The 24,882-nt window shown below is 38.3% G+C and overlaps 2 protein-coding genes across 2 annotated transcripts in view; both read left to right on the top strand.

Moving 5' to 3' along the window:
* COG5 (component of oligomeric golgi complex 5) overlaps positions 1-24,882 on the top strand; it is a 270,198-nt gene that overhangs the window by 181,102 nt on the left and 64,214 nt on the right. The window contains exon 12 of the mRNA XM_052638342.1: positions 18,731-18,935. Within this exon, the coding sequence (XP_052494302.1) occupies positions 18,731-18,935 (205 nt within the window). The remainder of the gene's footprint in view (positions 1-18,730; positions 18,936-24,882) is intronic.
* Positions 3,756-4,383, top strand: LOC128046214 (stathmin-like). Its single transcript, XM_052638344.1, has one exon. The coding sequence runs from the start codon at positions 3,841-3,843 to the stop codon at positions 4,288-4,290; it is 450 nt and encodes a 149-aa protein (XP_052494304.1). The 5' UTR covers positions 3,756-3,840; the 3' UTR covers positions 4,291-4,383.

Here is a 24,882-nt window from a genome sequence, read left to right as displayed (position 1 = left end):
AGGGCAACACAGTGGGCTCATACCCTGAAAAACTTTGTGTCCCAACCTGGAGAGATTTGGTGAGGAGTTCTATAGCAGTGGTTTAAGAGCAGGGTTGCTAACAAGGGTCAGGGTATGTGCAGGGCCTGGATTCCTTTAATCTGGTGGTCTCAGGTGGTCTCCCCATAAGAAATGGCTCTTTTTTTGTTGTTGTTTATTTTCTGGTTGCACTGGGTCTTCACTGTTACACCAAGGGGCTACTCTCTAGGTGTGGTGGGCTTGTTTAGCTGTCCTGAGACATGTGGAATCTTCCCCGACCAGGAATCAAACGCGTGTCCCCCGCATTGGCAGGTGGATTCTTAACCACTGGACCACCAGGGAAGTCCTAAGCTGAGGTTCTTGAGGTTATCAAATTGTGACCTTTCTGCACTGAAGAATGCTTCATCAAGTAGTTTATCTTCCATTTTGGGGGTGTTTTAGTTCTGTAGAAGAGTTCAAAGATACTGTTACATGTATTCCTTAAAGCAGACCTTGCTTCAAATCTGCATGTTTGTTTCTTGCAAGCTCCTCCTTTGTCCCTGCATCTTCTCCCTTCCCTGATTAGCCACTGTTCAAATGTGCCCTCTGGAACTCAGGGAAGGTCAGGGAAGCAGGAGTCTACTCCCTACAAACACAGAATGGGGGACCCAAAGGCTTCCGTGTGTTGGAGCCCCACCCACATGATCTGCTCATTTTCAACTCTAGGGAGTGGGACTGGAATGGAAATGCCCTTGTCTATAATTCAGTCCTGTGTCATTTCTGGGTCTGGTTGATTGAATTTTCTTGTCATCACTGATATTTTTCTCTACTTTTTTGTATATCTAATAATTTGTGATTGAGTATCAGACATGAATTTTACCTTGTTTGGTACTAGATACTTTTGTCTTCCAGTCAATATTCTTCCTCTCAGATACTGTCAAGTTGCTGAAAAATAATTTTGATCCCTTTGAGTCTTGCTTTTTAGATTTATTGGCAAAACCTGAGCAGGGTTTACTTTGGAGCTAATTATTTCCCACTACTGAGGCTGGACTTGTATACTCTACCAAACAGTTTTGGTTTTTTAGTTTGGCTTTCAGGAACAGGCACTCTTCCCAGTTCCCATGAGGAACAGGTATATTCTCTTTAATCCTTATGCTTGTTTTTACCCCCAAAACTCTGGAAGTTTTCTCTCACATATACTGATTAGTGTTTTGCTGAATACTCAGGGTGAATCATTTGCAGATCTTTGCAGTTCTCTTTTTGTGCAGCTCTCTCTGGCATGTTGTCTTGTGAATTCTCGTTGTCTTCCTGGTCTTGAGGACCATAGAGGGAAAAAGATTGCTTCCTCTTTCCTATGCCATAGCCTGGAAACAACTGCTGGCAACCACAGGGTCCACTCGTTTTGTCTCCTGTTTCTCAAGGATCACATTGTGTTCAGTGTTTTAAAAATCATTATATCATATATTTCACCTTGTTTGTTTTTCGGTTATTTCAGAGAAGAGAGTTAATTCTTGTTCATGTTACCGCATCTTACCAGAAGCAGAAGTCTCTCATCTAGCTTTAAGAACAGTTTTTATAAGTGCATTTCCAAATACTGAGTTGGCCAGAAAGTTCATTCAGGTTTTTCTTAAGAAGTTATGGAAAAACCCAAACAAACTTTTTTGGCCAACCCAATATTATGTAGGGTATATGTGTGTGTGTGTGTGTGTGTGTGTGTGTGTGTGTGTGCACTTAATGGTACCATCATCTACTTATCTTTGGTCATCTGCTTTCTTATTTTCTGTAACCATTACAAACCCTTGGTTCTTTCCACATGCCCTCCTTTTTCCCATCTGCTCACTTTGAGTAACTAACCTTTCTCCTGGGTCAGCAGGACAGTTAATGTCATTAAGAAACTCAGAAGTCTGTAACTGTCCTCCAAAGAAAAACCTGATTTCCTCCCTGTGGGCCTTGAAGAGTAAGATAACTTTTTTCTTCAAAGCCACCCATTTACTGATGGATACCTGATCCTTTGTTTACCCCTTCCTCTCAGCAACATTATTCTTTTTTTTTGATTTTGCATTTCCACTTTTCTTTTGATCTTTCCCCCTTTGATATAAACCTATTTCAGTTGCTCTAATCTAATTAAAGCTATAGAGTTTCTTTTTAGTTACTGTCTAATCTCTCTTTTATTCTAACTTCTCAAAAGAGTAGTTTACATTTTTTGTCTTCAGTTTTATTCCATTGGTTTCTCAACTTGGTGAGCTCTTGCATTCTATTGAAATTGCTCTCAATGAAGCAAGCAATGACCTACCTCTTCATTACCAAATCCAGTGGATATGTTTCACTTCTTATCTTATGGAACCTATCTGACTTGTGTATGAGAGGAAATACAATATTTTTAGGCAGAAAACCCCATGAATATTTACATCTGGAGTAGTTGGTTGCTTCTATTAACATTATTACTGTAAAAACTTCCTTTGGGAGAACTCTTGGTGGCTCAGACTGTAAAGAATCTATCTGCAGTGCAGGAGACCCAGGTTCAATTTATCCGTGAGTTGGGAAGATCCCCTGGAGAAGGGAATGGCTACCCACTCCAGTATTCTTGCCTGGGAAATCCCATGGACAGAGGAGCCTGTTAGAGTACAGTCCCTGGGTTGCAAAGAATCAGACTCAACTGAGCAACTAACATAACACAAAATAAGTTTAAAAAAGCTTTTTTAAAATAAAAGTTTGAGGAAAATATTACAAAATTAAAATAAAGTGAGAAACACCTAAGAAGCTGTTGGGGTGCACCTTATAGGCCTACAGGACCTGTGCTTGCTTAGTTTCAAGACTAAAGAGAGAGCTGGAGTCTATTTATATACCACAAACAGTCCGTGAAATGTAATGTAGTAATTGTGAAAATTATAGACAGGCAATATTAAGAAAATGCAACCATCTGCAGAGTTGAATATTATACACAATGTAACAGATTGTATAAGTAAGATTTTGGCAGAAAATACCTAAAGGAAAAATTTCCTAGTTAGGAATATGTTCTTTCTGATTATAAATGTTCATGCTTAGTAAAAAGAATTTCTACTTGATATAATAAGATATATCTATGGGTATGACAATGAATTCACTTTTTTAAAAAGGAAAGGGGCCTGAATTTGTGATTATGAAGATTCAGAGTAGCTTCTGCCAGACATGTGCAGCTTTAATTGTCTATGGCTGATAGTTATTTCCAAGATGATTTCTAAGATTTATGTCTGTTACCTCTCTATTGTAGTTTCCAGATAATAACGGTTGTTAACCAGCCTGTTGGGTTATGGTACACATATTTTCAAGTCTCAGTAGAAACAAACAAAATAAATATTACATCGAAAAGATGCTAGTGCCCTTTTATAAAAGCTTTAAAAGATTTTTTGAGATATGCCTAAAATGTTCTGGCAAGCAAATCTGTTTTAAAATATTTAAAGCCCTTTGTGCAGTTTTAGTCTCTCAGAAGTCTTAAGCAACTGAAGGACTTGAGTCATAGAATTAAGAGAACTACACAGTATATATTTCTAGTGCTTTGGAAAATCATATGTGAATTGGAGAGATACTTTAGGAGATATGCACATTTGAAGATTTAGAAAGCTTTCAGACTTAAAATGTATGCTAAAACTCATTACCTTTACTTTTAAAAAGTAAAGTAATAAATCAAGAGTCCAGTCTTGCCAGGAAATAGAGGGATAAACCAGCTATGCATTTATAAATACTTTATTTAATGTAGATTTTAAAAATGTTAGAGAGTGTGGCCAGGCGGCTCGGACGGAGCAGGGTTCTCCTTGCCAGTGAATCGTGTAGAGTACACTGCCAGTCTCTTGTCTTCTCTTCACCATGGCTTCTTCTGATATCCAGGTGAAGGAACTGGAGAAGCGTGCCTCAGGCCAGGCTTTTGAGCTGATTCTCAGCCCTCGGTCAAAAGAATCTGTCCCAGAATTTCCCCTTTCCCCTCCTAAGAAGAAGGATCTTTCCCTGGAGGAAATTCAGAAGAAATTAGAAGCTGCAGAAGAAAGACGCAAGTCCCATGAAGCTGAGGTCTTGAAGCAGCTTGCTGAGAAGCGGGAGCACGAGAAGGAGGTGCTTCAGAAGGCGATAGAGGAGAACAACAACTTCAGCAAGATGGCGGAAGAGAAGCTGACCCACAAGATGGAGGCCAACAAAGAGAACCTGGAGGCGCAGATGGCCGCCAAGCTGGAGCGCCTGCGGGAGAAGGACAAGCACATTGAAGACGTGCGGAAGAACAAAGAATCCAAAGATCCTGCTGATGAGACTGAAGCCGACTAATTTGTTCCGAGAACTGACTTTCTCCCCCTCCCCTTCCTAAATATCCAAAGACTGTACTGGCCAGTGTCATTTTACTTTCGCCCTCCTGACAAATATTCTAGAAGCTGACGTAGGACTGTATAGGTAGATGCAGACGGTATGATGTTGTTTTAGGGGCTAAAGGGGAGAAACGAAAAGTGTTTTACTCTTTTTCTAAAGTGTTGAAGTCTTTCTAATGTAGCTATTTTTCTTGTTGCATCTTTTCTACTTCAGTACACCTGGTGTGCTGGGTTAATGGCTAGTACTGTATTGGCTCCGTGAAAACGTGTCTGTGAAAAGAGTATGTAGTGGCTTCTTTCAGATTGTTAGATGCGGAATATCTGCTCACTTGTAAATCCCAATTCTGTCCCGATCTTACAGACGCTACTGTACTTGAATGGTTAATAAAACTGCACAGTGCTGTTGGTGAAAAAAAAAAAATGTTAGAATGCTTTCCCGGTTTGCCCCGCCTATGCCTACCCCACTGTACCCACGTGTCCATTCTGTGTCTGCTTCTCTATTCTTGCCTTGCAGATAGATTTATATCTATACTGTTTTTTCCCCTGGATTCCATATATATGCGTCAATATACAGTGTTTTTCTCTTTCTGACTTCAGTCTGTAGAACAGACTCTAGGTCCATCCACATCACTACAGATGACCCCGTTTCTTTCATTTGATACTAAGTAATATTCCATTGTACGTGTGCACCACATCTTCTTTATCCATTCATCTGTCAGTGGACGTTTAGAATGCTTCCATGTCCTGGCTATTGTAAATAGTGCTGCAGTGAACGTTGAGATACATGTGTCTTTTTGAATTATGGTTTTCTCAGGGTATATGCCCAGTAGTGGGATTGCTGGATCATATGGTAGTTCTAATTTTAGTTTTTTAAGGAACCTCCATACTGTCCTCCATACTGGCTGCATCAATTTACAGTTCTACCAACAGTGTAAGAGAGCTCCCTTTCCTCCACACCTTCTCCAACAGTTATCGTTTGTAGATTTTTCGACGATGGCTGTTCTTACTTACCAGTGTGAGGTGGTACCTCATTGTAGTTTTGATTTGCATTTCTCTAATAATGAGAGATATTGAGCATTTTTTCAAGTGTTTGTTGGCCATCTGTATTTTCTGTGTTTTGTTTTAGCCATTCTGGTGGATGTTGAGTCAAATCACATTGTGCTTTAATTTTTATTTCCTTTGTGATTAATGATATTATTCACTTTTCCATATGTATGTTGGCCATCTGCATATACTCTTTTAAAAATGTTATTTTCTATAGCATTGTCTGTCTTACTGATTTGTAGGATTTCACTTACGTATTATGAAATATTTTGTTTGTTTCTTTTGTCTCCTTTTGGCTGACAGGTAATTGCTGTTTTAATAAGACAGTCTGTCTCTAATTCTCCCCTTTATTTAGGCATGCTTCTCCCAAGTTTTTTTTAATTTTGCTTTTAAGATTTTTTTTTTTACCATTTTAAAAGTTTTCATTGACTTTGTTACAGTATTGCTTCTGTTTTATGTTTTGGTGTTTTGGCTGTGAGTTATCCAAACCAGGGATGAAGCTCCCTCCCTCTGCAGTGAAATGTGAAGTCTTACCACCGAATTGTGAGGGAAATCCCTTGTCCCAGGCTTTTTAATTGAGAGATTGGATGGTCTTTGTCCCCTCAGCCCTGAAATACTGAAGTTGATTTAGTTCTGTTCTCCAGAGTTTTCCAGACAAGTTCTTTAGGCTCCCACCAGAATCTGTTGGATGTCTTCATGGGAAGGAAGACCTGCCTCTCTCTCTTGGTAGGCGTGTTCTCTCATCTTAGGTTTCCTATGATGTGTTTCCACAAATAGGAAGGATATTTTAACTTCTGTTCTTTGAAGCTTTGGACCTAGTTCCCCAGCTTCCCTTGCAACTACATAACTGAGTAGGTCTTCTATAGGCTACTCAGGTTGAGACTTGTTGAAGTTTCAAAATGTTCATTCCAGTCTCATAAATCACCAAAAGCCTTGCCTGTTTTCATCTTCTCCAGCAAAGGTTCTCTGTCTGGGGCAAGCTTGACTTTTTAAAAACACGTCTGCCTTCTTTAGTTGTTACCTTGGGAGCACTGCTCTGCCACCACTCTTCTTCCCCCTGTCTCCCTCAGGATACAGTCCCAATGTGATGTTTTATTTGGTTCCTTCCTATCCGCTTAGCAGTATTTTTCTCCCTTCTAATTTTTTTTTTTTAGTTTCTGTCCTGGAGCTTTAGTTCTTGAATGAATCACCCTCTTTCTTCTCAGTGTTTACAAATACTGAAGCACCTGTCTGTAATCCTCTTCATCTGGATAATTCACATTCATCTTTTCAGCCTCAGTTTAGAAATAAAGTGTTCCTTGATTCTTCCCTCTTCATCATTGTACTGAAATATGGGTATGGCATCCTCTATCTGCTCCCACAAAACTCCAACATGTTCCCAGTTTTAGTGCTTACCTCACTGCATTGTTATGGCTCACCTCCTTGCTTGTCCGTATCTCCCACTAGGCTGTAGAGAAACCATCTCGTTGTGCCTCTGTTCCACGTTATATTCCTGTCACTCACATGGCACAGTGCTCAATACAAAATAGACATCCTGTTGAAATGGATTCCTAAAGTGTTACTTTAACAGTAAAGGCTTTATGTGTTAGGAAATCTGAGGAAAATGCAAACTGTAAAATAGAAATACTTTTCACTAAAAAAATAGCACATTTAAGGTAAATGAGACCCTAAAATATGAAATACTTTTAGAAAACAAACAATATGTATATGGGATAAACAAGGATACAAAAGCATGATTATTATAGGATAGTAGGATATAAAATAATTTTTACTTTTTTCCTTATGCCTTCATTTATTTGATATTTTAAAGTACTTTATATCATTAGTTATAAACTATGAAACAGTTTTCATTGAGGTAAAACAAGACTAGGCTACTTAATTAAATCTTCCATAAAAATTTGTTGAATGGATAAGTGTGATCCTGTAGTTACGAAAATGAGTAAAGTGCTCAGGGTTGAAGAGTAGATTGAGATAAAAAAGAGCTCAGAGGAGAAAATCCCTACTTTACCTCACATAGCAGGGTAAATTTCAAGTAGGCCAAAGAATTATATATAAAATATACAGCTATTCAAATGCTAGAAGAAACACAAGTGAGCAAGCTAGGTATAGGGAAAACTTTTCTGATTTAATTTGTAGAAGCAATGTTGAGAAGTTTGATCATTTGACTGTTACATGGCCAAAAAACTCTTAAGCAAAATAAAATAACAAATGAGAAAAATTTAACTTACCTCAATGAAAAAGGGTTAGTAATATATCTTGTTTGTAAAAGATTCTCAGTGTCACCATATATAGAAAAATGCAAAGTAAAAGTGTACAGAAACATCATTTCTCATCTATCAAATTGTTTAGTCGCTCAGTCATGTCCTACTCTTTGTGACCCCATCAAATTAGCCATAAGTAAAAAGAAATTTGATAACACACTCTGCTGGCAAGCCTGTAGGGAAATAGTCACTCTCACACATTATTCTTAAGCATCCAAACCTTAGAAGAATTTCTAACAATATTATCTAACAAAACAGATAAGGACCTAACAAAATTATATAAGCAGTTGCTTGGTGTCCCTTGTGGCTCAGCTGGTGAAGAGTCTACCTGCAATGAGGGAGACCTGGGTTCAGTCCCTGAGTTGGGATGATCCCCTGGAGAAGGGAAAGGATACCCACTCCAGTATTATGGCCTGGAGAATTCCATGGACTGTATAGTCCATGGGGTCACAGAGTCGGACGTGACTGAGCAACTTTCACTTTCACTTTTTCTTTTTTGTATTCAGCAGTTCTACTTCAAAGGGTCTATTCCATAAATATACTATCAAAAATATGAAGAGATATATTCACAGGGCTGTTCATTGCATCATTATTTGGAAAAACCTGGAAACAGCCCAAATGTTCATCACTAGGGGGTTATTTTAATTATGGTGCATCCTAGAATGAAATGCCATGCAGCTATAAAAAGGAGTGAGAAGCAAAAAAGGAATGAGGAATATCTTTATATACTACTGTGGAACAATCTCCTAGTTATATTGTTAAGCTTAAAAATATAAGAAAAACATGTCTACAGTGTGCTAATAAGAAAGGCAGTGGTATAAATAAATGTACATTTTTGCTTATATTTTAGAAACAGAAGACTAAACCTTAAAATCCAGAACAAAATGGTTACTGATAGAGGGGGAGTGTGTGAAGAATACATTGGAGAGGTCAGGGATGAAAGCTAGACTCCTCTGAATATACAGTATATTTGTGTAATATATATATACACACAATATATATTCTTTTCCAGATTCTTTTCCATTATAGGTTATTACAAGATATTGAATATAGTTCCTTGCGCTATATAGTAATAGTAGGTCCTTGTTTATCTGTTTGACTGTTTTACTTTTAAACAGAGTAATTTGTTTTTATAGCCCTACTAGGATAAACTTATAGGATAATAACAACTTCCCCCAAACAGAGTAACTCTTCTAAACAGTCATGTTATTCTTGGTAGTGTTATTGTTATACTCAGACTGCTGTTTGTGCTGTATAGTGTGAAAGTCACTCAGTCGTGTCCAACTCTTTGTGACCTCATGGACTTCTCCAGGCCAGAATACTGGAGTGGGTAGCCTTTCCCTTCTCCAGGGGATCTTTCCAACCCAGGGGTCGAACCCAGGTCTCCCACATTGCAGGTGGATTCTTTACCAGCCAAGCCACAAGGGAAGTCCAAGAATACTGGAGTGGGTAGCCTATCCCTTTTCCAGTGGATCTTCCCGACCCAGGAATCAAACTGGGGTGTCCTGCATTGCAGGTGGATTCTTTATCAACTGAGCTATGAGCAAAGCCTTTGTGCCTTATGGTGTGGTGTAAATAAGTATACTGGTATCAGACTGAATCTGGATTTTCAGCATCAGTGAAACAAGATATAAAAATGGGTGAGATCAACTGATATTTTTTCTTTAAAGATATATAATTTGATCTGCAAACATTTCATAGCTCTGTCCACTTGTAAAGGCCTGAAAATAGTGACCGTTTCATTGGTCCTGAACCTCTCTAAAACCAATGCTGTGGATTTAAAACTTGATTTCCCATTGAAAGAAATCCCAGTTCTTTGAAGAAGTGGCTAATTCAGGGTTAGAGGTAAAAAATGTGCAGGATAATTTTCTAAGCCTGTATACTAGAAAGCAAGAAAGATATGAAGACCAAGACTGTTAGGACTGAATTAGTAGGACCCAGGAAGCAATTTGAATAGATATCTACAAGAGAAGGAATAAATTTAGCGTCAATAAGAAGATAGTCAACGGTGGTTAAGTCCATCAAATCCATGGGCTCATAATGATGTAAGTAAAGAAATACTGATTACCCTTGGGGATACTATGGAAATCTACTCCTTGCTTTGAAAAGTGGTAAATAAAGGGGAAAAACATTTTTAATGACCTTCCTACAAATGATAAATTAGAGAAGTTGAATAATTGATGCCAGAAGTTTTATTTGTAAAAATATCACTTGTAATAAGTGTACAAAGAATGTTACAGATATTCAAAGAGCATTCAAAGAATGTTATCTTCATCTTGAAATCTCTTAGTAGAACTGGGCAATGATTGTTAGTGGACTGTCAATATAAAAAAGGCAAACAATATACAAATTAATGGTAGAGAATCTGCCTGCCAATGCAAGAGACGCAAGAGATGCAGGTTCAGTCCTTGGGTAGGATAGATCCCTTAGAGAAGGGAATGGCAGCCCACTCCCGTATTCTTGCCTGGAAAATCCCATGGACAGAGGAGCCTGGCATGCCACAGTCCATGGGGTCGCAAAGAGTTGGACACAACTGAGTGCACATCATATTGCCATATAAATTCATATGATACATATGTAGTAGGCTCACCAGAAATTATAGACTGTGGAAACAGGTCAAATCTCTTAACTGCTGCAGTGGTTTTCAACTTAGTTGCATATTAAAAATCTCACAGCCTATACTGCAATTGCATTAACGTCTCTGAGTTGAGACCCAAGCATCAGGACTTTTTTTTAGGCTTCCAAAGTTGTTTCAGTGTGCAGCCAAGGTTGAAATGTATTGTTTTAGATCCAGCTGATAATTTACAGGAAATACAGGGATCCAAGGGTGCAATAAGCAAAAATTCAGACTGGGAAGCTCTGGAGGATAAATGACCCAATTTCTTAAGTAAAGAATTAAAAGGAATAAAAAAGAGAGGAACTATAGATGGGGCTTCATGATATATCAGATAATTATAATATATGGACTATTTATGGGTCCTAAATAAACAAGCTAAAAAAAATCACAGGTCAGTCATACAGATGCTGTCACTGATTGTTAATTTTGTAAAGTTTGATAAGAAAACTATGGTTACTTTTTAAAAATAGTCTTACCATCAGAGATACATGCTGAAGTATTTATGGATGAAATAATATGATGTTGTCATTTGCTCCAAAATAACTGGCAGCAGTCAAGGAAAACTGGCTAGGGTTATGATAGATAAAACATCATCAAGCTGGTAAGTGGTGATAACCCCAGACACACAGTCTATCCCTCTCCTTCCCTTCTCCCCCCCTGGCACCTGCAAGTCTGTCATCTATGTCTGTGAGTCTGTTTCTGTTCTGTAGATAGGTTCATTTGATACTGTGACTTTTACCAAAATAGTTTCAGTGGCATTGTGGCAGTTGGAAGTTGGGTTACAGCCTGGAGGAGGCAAGGAGATGTATGTAGACTACGATTATAAGCAGTGACAGGACAGTGGCTACTCATTAACTGTTGGAAGGTCAAGAGGAAGTGTTTGCCATATTATTTGTGTTTTTTATTTTTTATACAATGAGAGCATGTTCAGTCTTTTTATAAAAAATTAATTGGAGGCTGAAAATACAGGAGAGAGTACTAGAGGAGGAGCAGAAATAGAATGAGATTAAGTGTGGAAGTTGAATAATTGATCATGTATAGAATGGACACTTGTTCCTATGGAGAAAGTTAAAGACAAACATTTATAGGGGAATAGAGGGTAAGAAGTTGAAGGTGACCTTTATTTTTGTTGCAGCATTTATTGTGAGATAATGAGGGTGGTCATCTTCATATCATAAATGGATTCAAAGTTAACTAATTAAGAGTTTGGAGAAGAATGTGTATACTTTGTATTCCTGTTAAAAGGGAAGGGTATGGCATAGAATACATATCCAGTTGGTACTGGATACCATACTTTGTATTGCTGTTATTATGAAAAAACAAAACCTAAAAAATCTCTTAGGCTCCATATCTGGATATTTTCAGACAGTTATTGCATCTTAATTATGTGTGTGTGTAGTGTAGTTTGTGCAAGTGGCTGATATTAGATTGTGTGTGCTTTTTTTAAACTCAGTTTCTTCATTCAAAGCTTAATGTTTCAGGCTTTGGTCAGATTTTCCATCTAAAGCTTCCATTTTAATATCTGTTCATCTTAAATAGGGTTTCTCTGAGCTTTAAAAAGGTCTGTTTTGTATTCTGATTTTCGTTTTATTAAATCATAACTTTAAAATTAAATCAAAAGACATATTAATCCTCAATAAAATACATTTATAATTAGTTTTAGGTCATATAAACATTGATTGCTTTTAATATATAACTTGGACCATACATTTCTGGAACTTAGAAGGAAAAGTTCTTTTTATGAGTAATGGGAAAATTCGTTACCTTGGGTGCAATTGACTTACCATTATTTTATTCTGGAACTATTTCTATAGTGTATTTGGTCTATTTTTCAACAATACTGTAAACGACTTTTTATATGAAACTGTTAAATAGGAATAATATAGTCTGTGTTAGTTGCTCAGTTGACTAACTAACCATGGGGTCCATGCGACCCCATGGACTGTAGCCAACAGGATCTTCTGTCCATGGGAATCTTCAGGCAAGAATAATGGAGTGGCTTTTTATTCCCTTTTCCAGGGGATCTTCCTAACCCAGATATCAAACCCGGGTCTCCCACATTTCAGGCGGCTTCTTTACTGCCTGAGCCACCAGGTCTATAATGTATCAGTATTTGAAAAGTAGGTCTTTGTCAGACTGCTGGGTGGCCCTCAGCATTTGACTTTTTATCATTTTTATTGATGTGAATGAAGTATCGTTCATTTTATTGGTGCAGATAGATTCTAAGATGGCTCCCATTGATCCCTCTCTCCTGATATTTACACCCTTGTATAATCTTTTCCCCTTGAATACAGGTACAACTTGTTTGTAATCTCTAGACCATGCAAAGAAGAGGCCCCTTGTATGATTAGGTAACATAAGAGTGTAATTTCCATTTTACTAGCAAGCACTCTCTATTGCCTTCTTGGATTACAAGCTTTGATAAAATAAGCAGTCATATTGGAGTGGTCCACTTTGTATGGTTGACCCCTTGCCAACAGCAAACTAGGAACTGAGACCCTCAATCCAGTTCAGTTCATCGGGAACTGAATCCTGACAACAGCCAGCCACATGAGCTTGGAATCTTCTCCCCGAGTTAAGCCTTCTGATGAGACTCCAGCCATGGCTGACAGCTTGATTGGAGTCTTAGGAGAGACCCTGAAGCAGAGGACCCAGCATGTCTGACTCACAGAAACAGTGAGATAATACATGTATGTTTTTTTAAAATAAGCAGCTACATTTGTGGCAGTTTATTGTGTAGCAAAATATAGCTAATGCAATTATGAAACAGAAAATACTTTCCAAGACATACCAAACCCTCCTTTACTTTCATAGTACTAGATGATTTAGGTGCAAGACAGGTTTTGGGAACTGAGCCTATTAGGAAAGGAATGAACTAGAAATGAGTAGCAATGTACTTAAAAAGGAGGGACTTAACTTAGCTAGGAGGCTTACTCTCTCAGGCCAAGAGCATGGCAGGTTGTTAAAATAAGAGCAGCAGCCTCTGCTGGGGTTGTCTACCTCACATCTTTTGCATTTGCTATTTCCTCTATCCAAATCACTCTTTCCCCAGGCATCCAAATGGGTCATATCCCTACTTCACTCAGAGAGGCCCTCCCTGTTATCAGTAAATAAAATGCTACTGCCTATCCCCAGATTACTATGATGGTGTGGTCAGCCACCCAGAGTCAGACATTCTGGAGTATGAAGTCAAGGGGGCCTTAGGAAGCACTGCTGTTAATAAAGCTAGTGGATGTGATGAAATTCCAATAGAGCTATTCAGAACCGAAAGGATGATGCCATCAAGGTGTTGCATTCAATATGCCAGCAAATCTGGAAGACCCTTCAGTGGTCATAGGGCTTGAAAAGGTCAATCCTCATCCCAGTTCCTAAGAAGGGTAGTACTAAAGAATGTGCTAACCATTGGACAATTGTGCTCATCACCGTGATAGTAAGGTCAAGCTTAAAATCTTGCTGCTAGGTATCAGATTTATGTGAACCAAGAACTTCCAGATGTCCAAGTTGGGTTTAGAAAAGGCAGAGGAACCATAGATCAAATTGCCAGCATTTGCTTGATCATAGAGAAAGCAAGGGAATTCCAGAAAAACATCTACTTCTGTTTAATTGACTACAAAGGCTAAAGCCTTTGACTGTGTGGATCATAACAAACTGTGGAAAGTTCTTAAAGAGATGGGAATACCAGACCAATACCTGTCTCCTGAGAAACCTGTATGTGAGTCAAGAAGCAACAGTTAGAACCCTGTATGGAACAACTGACTGGTTCAAGATTGAGAAAGGAGTATGACAGGACTATCCGCTGTCACCCTGTTTGTTTAATCTGTATGTGAGCGCATCATGAAGAATGCTGAGCTGGATGAGTTACAAGCTAGAATAGGCAGGAGATACATCAACAACCTCAGATACACAGATGATACCACTCTAATGGCAGGAAGTGAAAAGGAACTAAAGAGCCTCTTGTTGAGGGTGAAGGAGGAGAGTAAAAGAGCCGGCTTAAAACTAAATATTAAACAAAACTAAGATCATGGCATCCGGCCCCATTACTGCATGGCAAATAGAAGGGAAAAAGATGAAAGTAGTGACAGATTTCCTTTTCTTGGGCTCCAAAATCACCACGGACAGTGACTGCAGCCATGAAATCAGAAGACTATTGCTTCTTAGCAAGAAAGTGATGACAGACCTAGACAGTGTGTTGAAAAGCAGAAACATTACTCTGCTGACAGAGATCCATATAGTCAAGGCTGTGGTCTTCCCAGTGTCACGTACGGTTATGAAAGCTGTACCATGAAGGCAGAATGGCAAAAAATAGATGCCTTCAAACTGTGGTGCTGGAGAAGACTCCTAAGAGTCCCTTGGACAGAAAGGAGATCAAACCAGTCAATCTTAAGGGAAGTCAATCCTGAATACTTGTTGGAAGCTGAAGCTGAAGCGCCAGTATTTTGATAATCTAATGTGAACAGTCAACTCATTGGAAAAGTCCCTGATGCTGGGAAAGATTGAGGGCAGAAGGAAAAGGGGGCATCAGAGGGTGAGGTGGCTGGATGGCATCACCAATGCAGTGGACATGAACTTGGGCAAACTTTGGGAGATGGTGAAGTACTGGAAGGCCTGGCATGCTGCAGTCCATGGGGTTGCAAAGAGTTGGACATGACTGGGCTACTGAACAACAACATCACTATTCTCTAACCTTGATATTATGTTAGATACTAATTTGTTTGCTGTTTTTCTCCTTCATTGGAGCATAAGCTCCTCATGGGTAGGAACTTTGCTTCTTTTGTTCACTGGTGCATATGCACCATTTACAACAGCATTTGTCATATAGTAAATGATCAGCAAATACTTGTTGAGTTGATTTGTCCACCTTCCAGATTTCACACTGACCAGGATTTGGTTGTCTGGAGGCTGATGGGAGTTTTCAGGAGTGATGCCCTTTCTTGGTCAGGACTCCAGTCAATGGCTGAGAGATGAGTTGTTGCGTCTTCACACAGGGAGATGTGCTGGCAGAGTCAGACACACAGGCTGAGATTAAGCACGGCTACTCAAGACTAAGGCCACATCTGTGAGAGCTGCAGCTCTGGGATAAACTAGGGGGTCTAGGAAGAGTGAGGTAATGAAGTCTAGGCTATTAGAATTTAGGGGAAAGATTTAATTCCATACCTAGGTCCTCTTCATTCTCTTTTCAGTTTGTTCATTCACTAATTTTCAGTGCCTGGTGTTATTCTAGGTAAAGGAAATACAGAGACAAATCAAATAGTATCCCTGTCTCATTATACTTGCATTCTGAAGAGGGAGCGCAGACAGTCAACACAAACTAATAAATAATTTCTTACAGTGTTCATTGCTATGAAGAAATCTTCATAAAACAAGCTACTGAAATAAAGATGAGTTTCCTCTCCATGTTAGTGTCTATGTTGGAGTCACTAGTTATTGCTCAAAAAGAATTGAGCAATATTGCTCAATTGCTCGTATGAAGGCATAATCTGAGTAATGGATTACTTAGTAACTGGGAATTAGTAACCTGTCATTTTCTATCTATAAATGATTTGTTAGATTATTAGATATGCAGTTAAGTTCTACAGACATTTATCAAATAAATAATTGATTGTAATCAAGTTTATAGGTAATTGATGTGAACATTTTAAACCTACTGATAAAAGAAAGTAAAGTAGAATTTAACTTCAGGAATTACCACACAATATTTATTTGTAAACTTTAAATGTATTTGATTTAAGTAACTTAGAATCAGTGAGTCAGTCACGTTTACTGAGATGATATAGTCACAGTTTGGCTTTCTGAAACTCTGAACAGTGGATTGTTCTGCATAGAAAAGATTTCTGTGAAAGTGAGCATACTGCCCAATGAAAAGCAAAACTTAATTTATTCTGTCATTAAGAGATACTTACTTAATTTCTACTATGTCAAGCACTGTGTTGAGTACCAAATATGCATTGAAGAAAATGAGTCTTGTCCTTGTGCTCATCGAGTTTATAGTCAAATACGGGAAACATATGTTACATAAATAAAATTGGAAATTGTGGTAAATGGGAAGGCAAAAAGCAGATTCCTATAATGAAAGGAATATGATTTAGCTTTGAGGAGCTCAGGAACTGTGAAAGATCTGAGATATTTACCCTACTTAGAAAGGGTAGCCTGCCAAAGTGCTCTGGATATTGTCAGAAGACATGAGACTCCTGGGTCAGAGCAGAAGGACTTTATTACTCAGCATACCAGGCTGCGTGAGCATTGGCATTTTTGTTTTTTGGCTCCCTACACCTCCAGGTCTCACAGGGAGACGCAGTTCAGTGGTAAGTATGCCATGAGTTTGTCTCTCTTAAGCTGGGAGAATCTGCCACTTTTTCTGTAAGCAGTAAGCAAGCCTGCTCTTTGTGTGCTGAAGAAGTTACTACATCTTTCAAGGCTACTTGCTACAGATGCAGACCTTGCTACAGATGCAAACCTTGCTACAGATGCAAACCTTGCTACAGATAAATGGCCTGGATAAGGAGCAACTAGGGCCTCTCATTGTTGACATAACCCTGCAGGAATATGTAGGAACACTCAGGGCCATGGTGAATGGCTTCTTTATTGGGGAGGAGGGATTTCAAAGAAGTCCTCACTGAGATTTTTTTAAACAGTTTTTTTATTAAGGTATAATTGGTATACAATAACCTGAACATAATTAATGTGCACAGTTTTGTTAAGTTTCAACATACATGCACACCCATGAAAGCATCACAGCAGTGAAGATCAGTGAATATACTTGTCAGCAAAAGTTTCCATGTACCCCTTTATAATTCCTCTCCCTGCCATCTCCTTTCTCCTTCCCCAGGCAAATTCTTGACAAGCTTTTTGTCACTTTGAGCTAGTTTACTTTTCCTGGAACTATGTACAGATTGAATGATACAGCATGTATTATGGATTCTTATTTGCCTTTCATGCAGCATGATTGTATTTAGAATCATCCATATTGTAATGTGTACTTCTGTATAGTATCCCGTTGTTAAGTATACTACAGTTCGTACATGCATTCACTTGTGGATGAACAGTTTGGGTTGTTTCCAATTTTTGGCCATTACAAATCAAAGTGCTTTGAGTGTTCATATATAAATCTTTATATGGACATATACTTTTATTTCTGTTGAATAAACATGTAGAAGAGGAATGGTTTGACCATATGGTAGGTGTATCTTTAACAGTTCAAGAAAATGCCAGACTTTTTTTGCAAAATGATCAGTTTTTCTTTTCTACCAACAGTATATAAGAGTTTTAGTATTTCTGTACTCACCAACATTTGATTTTTGTAATTTTAGCCAGTCTAACAGGTATATAGTCATGTTTCATTATGATTTTTTAAATTTGACTTCAAAAGTAAAGGCAACAAAAGGAAAAATAAACAAGTGGGACTATATCAAACAAAAAACCTCTATACAGCAAAGGAAACCATCAACAAAATGAGAGGACAACCCACTAAATGGGAAAAAATATTTGAAAATTACATACCTGATAAGGGGTTAATATCCAAAATATATATAGAACTCATACAACTCAGTAGCAAAAAACCAAAGTATCCAGTAAAACAAAATGGACAGGATCTAAGTAGACATTTTTCTATAGAAAACATATAAAAGGCCAATAGTACACGAAAAGATGCTTAGCATAACTAATCATCAGCAAAATGCAGATAAAAAACACAGTTAGATATCATCTCACACCTGTTAGAATGACTAGTATTAAAAAGAAAAGAAATAATAAGTGCTGATGAGGTTGTAGTGAAAAGGGAACCCTTGTACCTTCTTAGTGGGAATATAATTAACTGATGCAGTCACTATGAAGAACAGTATGGAGGTTTCTCAGAAAATTAAATATAGAACTGATCTAGCAATTCTACTTTTGGATTTTTACCCATGATCGTTTAAATATATCTTTCTAATTTCTTATCTAAAACTATTTTGGTTTTTCATACTTTGTATGATTTGAAACCTTTCAACTTTATTCAGATGATTTCGTGGCATTAACAGTTGTCATTTTTGGTAAATATTTCATGTGCACTTGAAAACAATGGCTACTTTGCTGTTTTGGAAGAAGTATTCTGTAAATGTCAATTTAAGTAAATCATGGGTAAATCGGTTTTTTTTTTTAATGCTTCCTGATTTTCTATGTATTTTATCAGCTTTTGAAAGAAAAAATTAAAGTCTTCAACTTTTTTCAGCAATGTGTTTGTTTCCTTATAGATTAAGTTTCAAAAACCAAAGGAACTTTGTGGCCAACCCAATATATGGTACATATATCAAATGCAGTAAATAGTCTGGGAGGAAGATTACTGCTACTGGCATTATTTTGAAAAGCCTTATTAAAACACACTTTTGTTCTGTCCTGTGGTATAGGCTATTTGTAGTACTGTTTTCATATACAAAAGAAACTTTATTTGCTACATTTTATTGTTTTATCATTTATCTAATCCATTTTATTGTTTTGCTTGGCAGCTTCTGTGTTTTTGAAACAGGCATTTGAAGGAGAATACCCAAAATTATTGCGGCTTTATAATGACTTATGGAAGCGTCTTCAACAATACAGCCAAAATATTCAAGGAAGTTTTAATGCAAGTGGAACTGCAGACCTCTATGCTGACTTACAACACATGGAAGATGATACACAAGATATATTCATACCGAAAAAGCCAGATTATGAGTATGTTTGTGTAATCAAATCTGTTTGTTGGCACGTTAAGGATTTTGTCCTTTATTTTTATTACAAGTTAGAAACTGGGGAAATGTTAATCTTTCTGAATATTTGTAATGATTATTACTTATTTTTTTACCTTAAAAGATTTCACAACACTTTTACCTTAAGGAGTCGAACTTTTATCCTTAGTTGAGCAGCCTGATTCCTACTGAGAATTCGTCTTAAAGGATGTCTCAAAGTTAGGTGAATAGAAGCTAAGAGATGAGCATGTGTAGTCACTGTCCTTCAATGGATACTATAATACATTTGTAATTATATAGCATCATTATTGATGGGCCACTGGCATAAATGTGATATAAAAGGAACTGGTATGTTCAGGAACTATAGTGGAAACAAATCTTATGCTGGGATAGGTTCTCAGTCTGGTGGGCAAAAACTAAGTACTGTCAAAATTAAACCTGAAAGTCTCTTAGATGAGTCATGCAGTATAGTATATGTAGTGATATTTATAAGCCACATTGGAAAACAATGTACCAACTCAGTAAGTTTAAACCTGCCAGCTTTCCTCCTAAATTGAAAAGAAGTACTGTTTTCATATTTCTCTGTAAGTATCAAATCAATTGATTGGTTTGCACACTTCCTTTAAACACTTGAATCATTTATTGTGATGTGATTGACTCAAGTAACAATAGATTTTTATCACCTACCTTGTAAGAAAAATGATAGATTTATAAGTGGTTTTTTAATGTTTGTTTCAACTTTTTTTTTTCCTGAATACTTACAGTTGAATTGTAGCCACTGTAGTAAGAAGTTCTGACTGGTAAAATACAGATTATATAAGTTTTGATTGGTAGAGTAAGTGCATAAGAGTAGGCTGAAGTGATAGAAGGGACTTTGTTCTCTTCAGTTACTCTCTCACATTAAACATGAAGTAAACCTGAACATGGTTTTTGGCCAGTCCAGTATTTTAAGGTTTTCTTTTAAGTAGTATAAAATATGTAGTATCATTTTATTTCTGGCTTAGTTTTATTTTTAAATTCATATGCTTGTACTGAGAAGCTCTGGAAACATACATAGCAAAAAGTAGTAATGCTTTATCTCCAATAGGTAGAGTTTTTATTTTGTATTCCTGCTTTTATTTAAAATGAGCATATGTTACTCATGGGGGTAGGGGAAAGACAGTAAATTCAATGTAGAGAAAAAAATCAGAATGAAAAATACCTTTTATTTTGACTAGTGGGATATCATTGTCACCTTTTGGAGACTTAACTTCAGTAAAGTAGTTGATGTGGAACAGGAGTTGTGACCTGTACCCTAAGAAACCAAAAAATAATGAGAATAGTAAGGAACAATTACATTATGTTTTACGTATTCTTTTGAGGAGTGAGGCAAAGAGTCAAACATAAATTTGACCATGGTAGCTGAGCCAAAGGAAGGTTGTTTTTTTTTTTTAATTATAGAAGGAAACCTGAGAGTGTTTATAGATAGAAGTAGCCAGTGGAGAGAGCAAGAGGTAATGAACAAGATCTTGGAAGAATCTGAGTATAATCAAGGCACAAATAACCAGGTTAGCATTTTTCATCATTAAGTATTCATGCTGAATTTGAGAGCTGTTCTTGTTATGAAGAAAATAAAACAAGAATATTCCCTGATGGTCCAGTTGTTATGACTCAGTGCTTTCACTGCTGGGGCCTGGCTATAATCCCTGGTTGGGGAACTAAGGTCCTATAACCATGCCCCCTCCACCCCCCACCCCCACCCCCCAAAAAAAGACAACATGATAGAGTGCCTTCTATAAGGTGGTGAGGGACGGTCTCTGTGAGAAGATAACTTTGACCCAACACCTCAGTAAGAAATCAGCTGTGGAGGATGTGGAGTAAGACTGCAGGCAGAGAGAACAGCAGATGTAGAGTCTCTGAGAAAACTACGATGGAGATGTTGAGGAACAGAAAGCTGGAACACAGTGCAAGAGGGAGAGTGGGGGCTATGAAATTGGCTCGAAGAGGGAAGAAAGTGTAATATCATGTAAGGCTTTATTCACTATGATATGGGATTTGGAGTTTATTCAAAACAGTAGAAACCATTGCTTTTAAACAGAAGAATGATATGAACTGATAAACACTTTAAAATTAACACTAGGGCTTCTATGTGGACAACTAGGGAAAGCATCACCACAGGGAAAGAGAAGTGGGAAATGGAAGCTATTTTGTTTATCCAGACAAGAAATGACAACAGCCTAAAACAGGATGAATGGATGAGGTGGTGAGAACTGGTCAGATTGATTCTAGATATACTTGCTAGTAGATTGGATTTGAAAGGAGAAGAAGAATCAAGGATATGTATGGACAGGTTGCGAGAAGACCAAAGATTGGAAGCCATGATCTCATCAAGTAGTGTTGAACAAAGGTTTTTCTTCTGAAACTGTTGAATCAAAGATACAAATAGAGATGTTATAGACTTTTTGAAAAGGTAGTTGACTGTGAATCAGGGCTAGAAATGCGTATTTGAGAATCATCACTATGCAGATCTTGAAAAATCATGGGTCTGGAGGAGATTCTTTAGGGAAGATATACGTAAAGAGAAAAGGGAACTTTGGCCCAAGATATGCACTCCAGAATTTGTAACTTTCTTGGAGGATTGGCAGCCTGCAGGACTGAGACAGAAAAAAAGTGGTGAGATAGGAGGAAAACTCAAAGTTGTGTGGAACTCTTAAGGAATGAGTTCATTTAAGTCAGAGGAGGAATGGTTAACTGTGTCACATGCTGTTGAAAAGCTGAAGAAGCTTAGGACTGAGAATTGACCTCTTGATATAGCAAAATAAGGTGGTTCAAGGCCTAAGTGTGGAATGGTGGATACTGGAGCATTATCAGAATTGATGAAAGGCAGAATATGAGGAGATTGACTTCTGGGATGACAGCACTCCCCACTCTGCTGACCCATCCCCAGTGAATCTGGTGAAAACTATGACAACAAAACCCAAACAACTCAGTGCCTCTGGAAATGATTTTAAAAGCAAACAGCAAATGAAAAGTCATCAATGCAAGAAAGTTTATGAAAATTTGGTAGAAAGAATTCTATAAGAGTCTGTGATACTAGAACCAAGACAGTTGTTTTCTCCCTTCCTCTTCCCAGTTCAGCAAGGCACAAGCTCCACTCCAAACTGTGGCAGCCAAGAACCAAGGGCTCCCTCTCCCACCAGTCCCAACCAGAGGGCTTTCTGCCTAGGAAGAACAGCACTGCAGCATTTCTCCTGCTGCTCTCAGCTGCCAGTTAGCTGAAGCCAAGTGTCAGACAAATGAGATCAACATGTGGTACTTCCTTATTGTGCACAATGCTCACGTGTTATGTATGCTATCACAATAAAAACAAAGCACATAAAGTGAATTTTTAAAAGTATGTTCACACACAAATTTTTAATGAATGTTTATAGCAGTATTCATAGTTACCAAAAGATAGAAACAAGCCAAATGTCCATCAGCAGACAAATGTTATATATCCACACAGTGGAATACTATTCAGCCATAAAAGGAATGAAGTACTAACACTTGTTACGGTGTGCCTGAACTTTGACAAAGTCATGCTAAGTGAGAAAGGCCAGATACAAATGCGTATACTGTATGATCCTATCCATATGAAAGTCAAGAACAGCAGATCTCTAGAGCTATAAAGCCTATATAAAGCCTGTTGGTGGTTGCATAGGGCTGGGAATGGGGTGAGAAGGGTAAAGATTTTAAAGCTGAAGGGTGTGAGGTTTCTTTTGAAGGTGATAAAAATGTTCTAGGTTTGAGCGTGGTGATGGTGGCACATACCCATGAATATACTGAAAACCATCAAACATACACTTTAAATGGCTGAATTGAATGTAAGTCTCGATAAAGCAGTTTTCTAAAAAAGAATAGGAAAGGAGTAGGTGGGTTCAATTCATCTGAGGTTTTGATATCAACAAAGGAATAAAGCTACTCTTTCTTTAGGATAAGAAGAAAATCAGATGTAGATGAAATTACAGAGGAAAAAGAAAAGCTGGCATCAAGTTGACTCAAGATCATTGCAGTAGTTTGGTCTTCGTGTAGAAACAAATGGTCCGCTATGGAGAGTGAAGGACTGCAAAGAAGGGTTTTAATACCTTGAGCTTCAGGTCTCTTGAAATCAAGGGGTTTGTATCAGTGTTCAATAGAAATAATTTCCTTTTTCTCTGGAATGCTTGGGCAGCTTAGCAGCAGGTACAGAGACCATCTAAATGAGATATTTCCTACAGTTTTGAAAGGAAGGTAGATTAGAAAAATCAGGATGCTCGTGAGAGCACTTGAAATGCTGGGCTGATGGAGGATGAGCACAGCAAAGGATTTCACAGCACTGATCACAGTCAGGTCAAAGAGCAAGTTCTTTTGAGTAAAATCTAGTGTTTTTATTGATATACAAAACCCAGCATGTTTTGTTCCATCTGTTTGCTCTTATACCTCATTTTGTACTGTTCTCCTGTCACTTAAGTGCTCTGCTCCTCTCACTCTGGCAAACTCAGCCAGGTATAAGTCCCCTCTCAGGGCCTTTGCAGTTCTTCTCTCCTCATGAAAGTGCCTGTTCTGGAAATCTGTGTAACTTGCTCCCTCCTTTTTCCTCATATCTTCCCAGGAAGCCTTGCCTTGCCTCACTCTATCTAAAGTTGGATAAAAACTGCTCTCTGGCTTCTTTGCTTCCTTCTTCTCTTAGAATTTATTACTCTTTGTCATATTCCACAATTAAGTCATTTAAAAGTTTTATTTCTTCTTTTGTGTGTTGTCACTTTAAGAGGGCAGGAAATTTTTTTAGCTGACTTCATTGCTACATTCCTCACTTCCAGGAAGTACTTGGCAAATTGTACACATTCAAGGGAATTTGTAGGAGGGAATGGGGTAGGGGCAAGTGGAGGTATGGAAAGTTGTCTTTAAGCTTGGAGACAGACCTTAGAGGTGGAGCAGTTCAAAATGATGACTCAAAAAGTAGACGTGTAATACAGGATGGGCTTCCCCGTGTGGCTCAGCAGTAAAGAATCCTCCTGCAATGCAAGAGACGCAGGTTCGATCCCTGGGTTGGGATGATCCACTGGAGAAGGGAGTGGCAGCCCACTCCAGTATTCTTGCCTGGAGAATCCTATGGACAGAGGAGCCTGGCGGGCTACAGTCCATAGGGTCGCAAAGAGTTGGGCACAACTGAAGTGATTTAGCATGCATGCAAGCACAGGATACGTTTTAGAAAAGCTGTCTGTTTTGACATAATCACCAAGGATCCTACACCCACCATGCCTAGTTCTTCAGTTTTTCCAAAACTAACAGGGTGGAATAGGGTAGGGAGCAGGGGAAGCAGGCCGCCTTGGGAGCAGGGCTAGGGTGAGGCTAGGCTTCTGCTGCCACCTGAGGCTGGACCCTGTCACATTGTTCTTCTGTTGCATCTCTGTGTCAGTGGGTTGGTTTCCTGCAGCAACCACAGGCCTTGGCCTTGCTCTCAGCCAGCCTCTCAAACATAGAGCATAGACCTGCTTCTCCTGTACAGCTACTCACAGATCTGCTGCTGGCAGATAGCCACCTAGGCCCTGGTGACTTTGTTTCTGAAGTAAAACTGTAGGACCTTCTGGGTGAATCCCTGGAGAAGAGGAAGAATGTCAATACTTGTAATTTAGTGCTGAAATTTCTGTGGAAGAAAGAAGAGGATTCTTAAGGGCAGTAAATGATCAGACCAGAAGTAGGGAAGATATTTAAATAGCTGGTGTGGACCTCAGTAGAGGATTGACTCAGACAGATTTAGGCACTAGTTCTTCCCTGTTCCTACTGGGCTCTTTCATCATCTATTATAAAAATTATGGTTATCACTCCACCTGCACATTTCTTCACTGGGCTGTAAAGCAAATTTCATCTCTATCTTCATAGCACTTAACAAGGGCTGGTACATAGGATTCTCGGGAACTATGTGTTGACTGAAA

Source organism: Budorcas taxicolor, chromosome 4, assembly GCF_023091745.1.
Source record: "Budorcas taxicolor isolate Tak-1 chromosome 4, Takin1.1, whole genome shotgun sequence".
In the NCBI taxonomy this organism is placed as follows: Eukaryota; Metazoa; Chordata; class Mammalia; order Artiodactyla; family Bovidae; genus Budorcas; species Budorcas taxicolor.
Note: the sequence above shows the minus strand (reverse complement) of the source record. Positions and strands in the feature narration are given on the sequence as shown.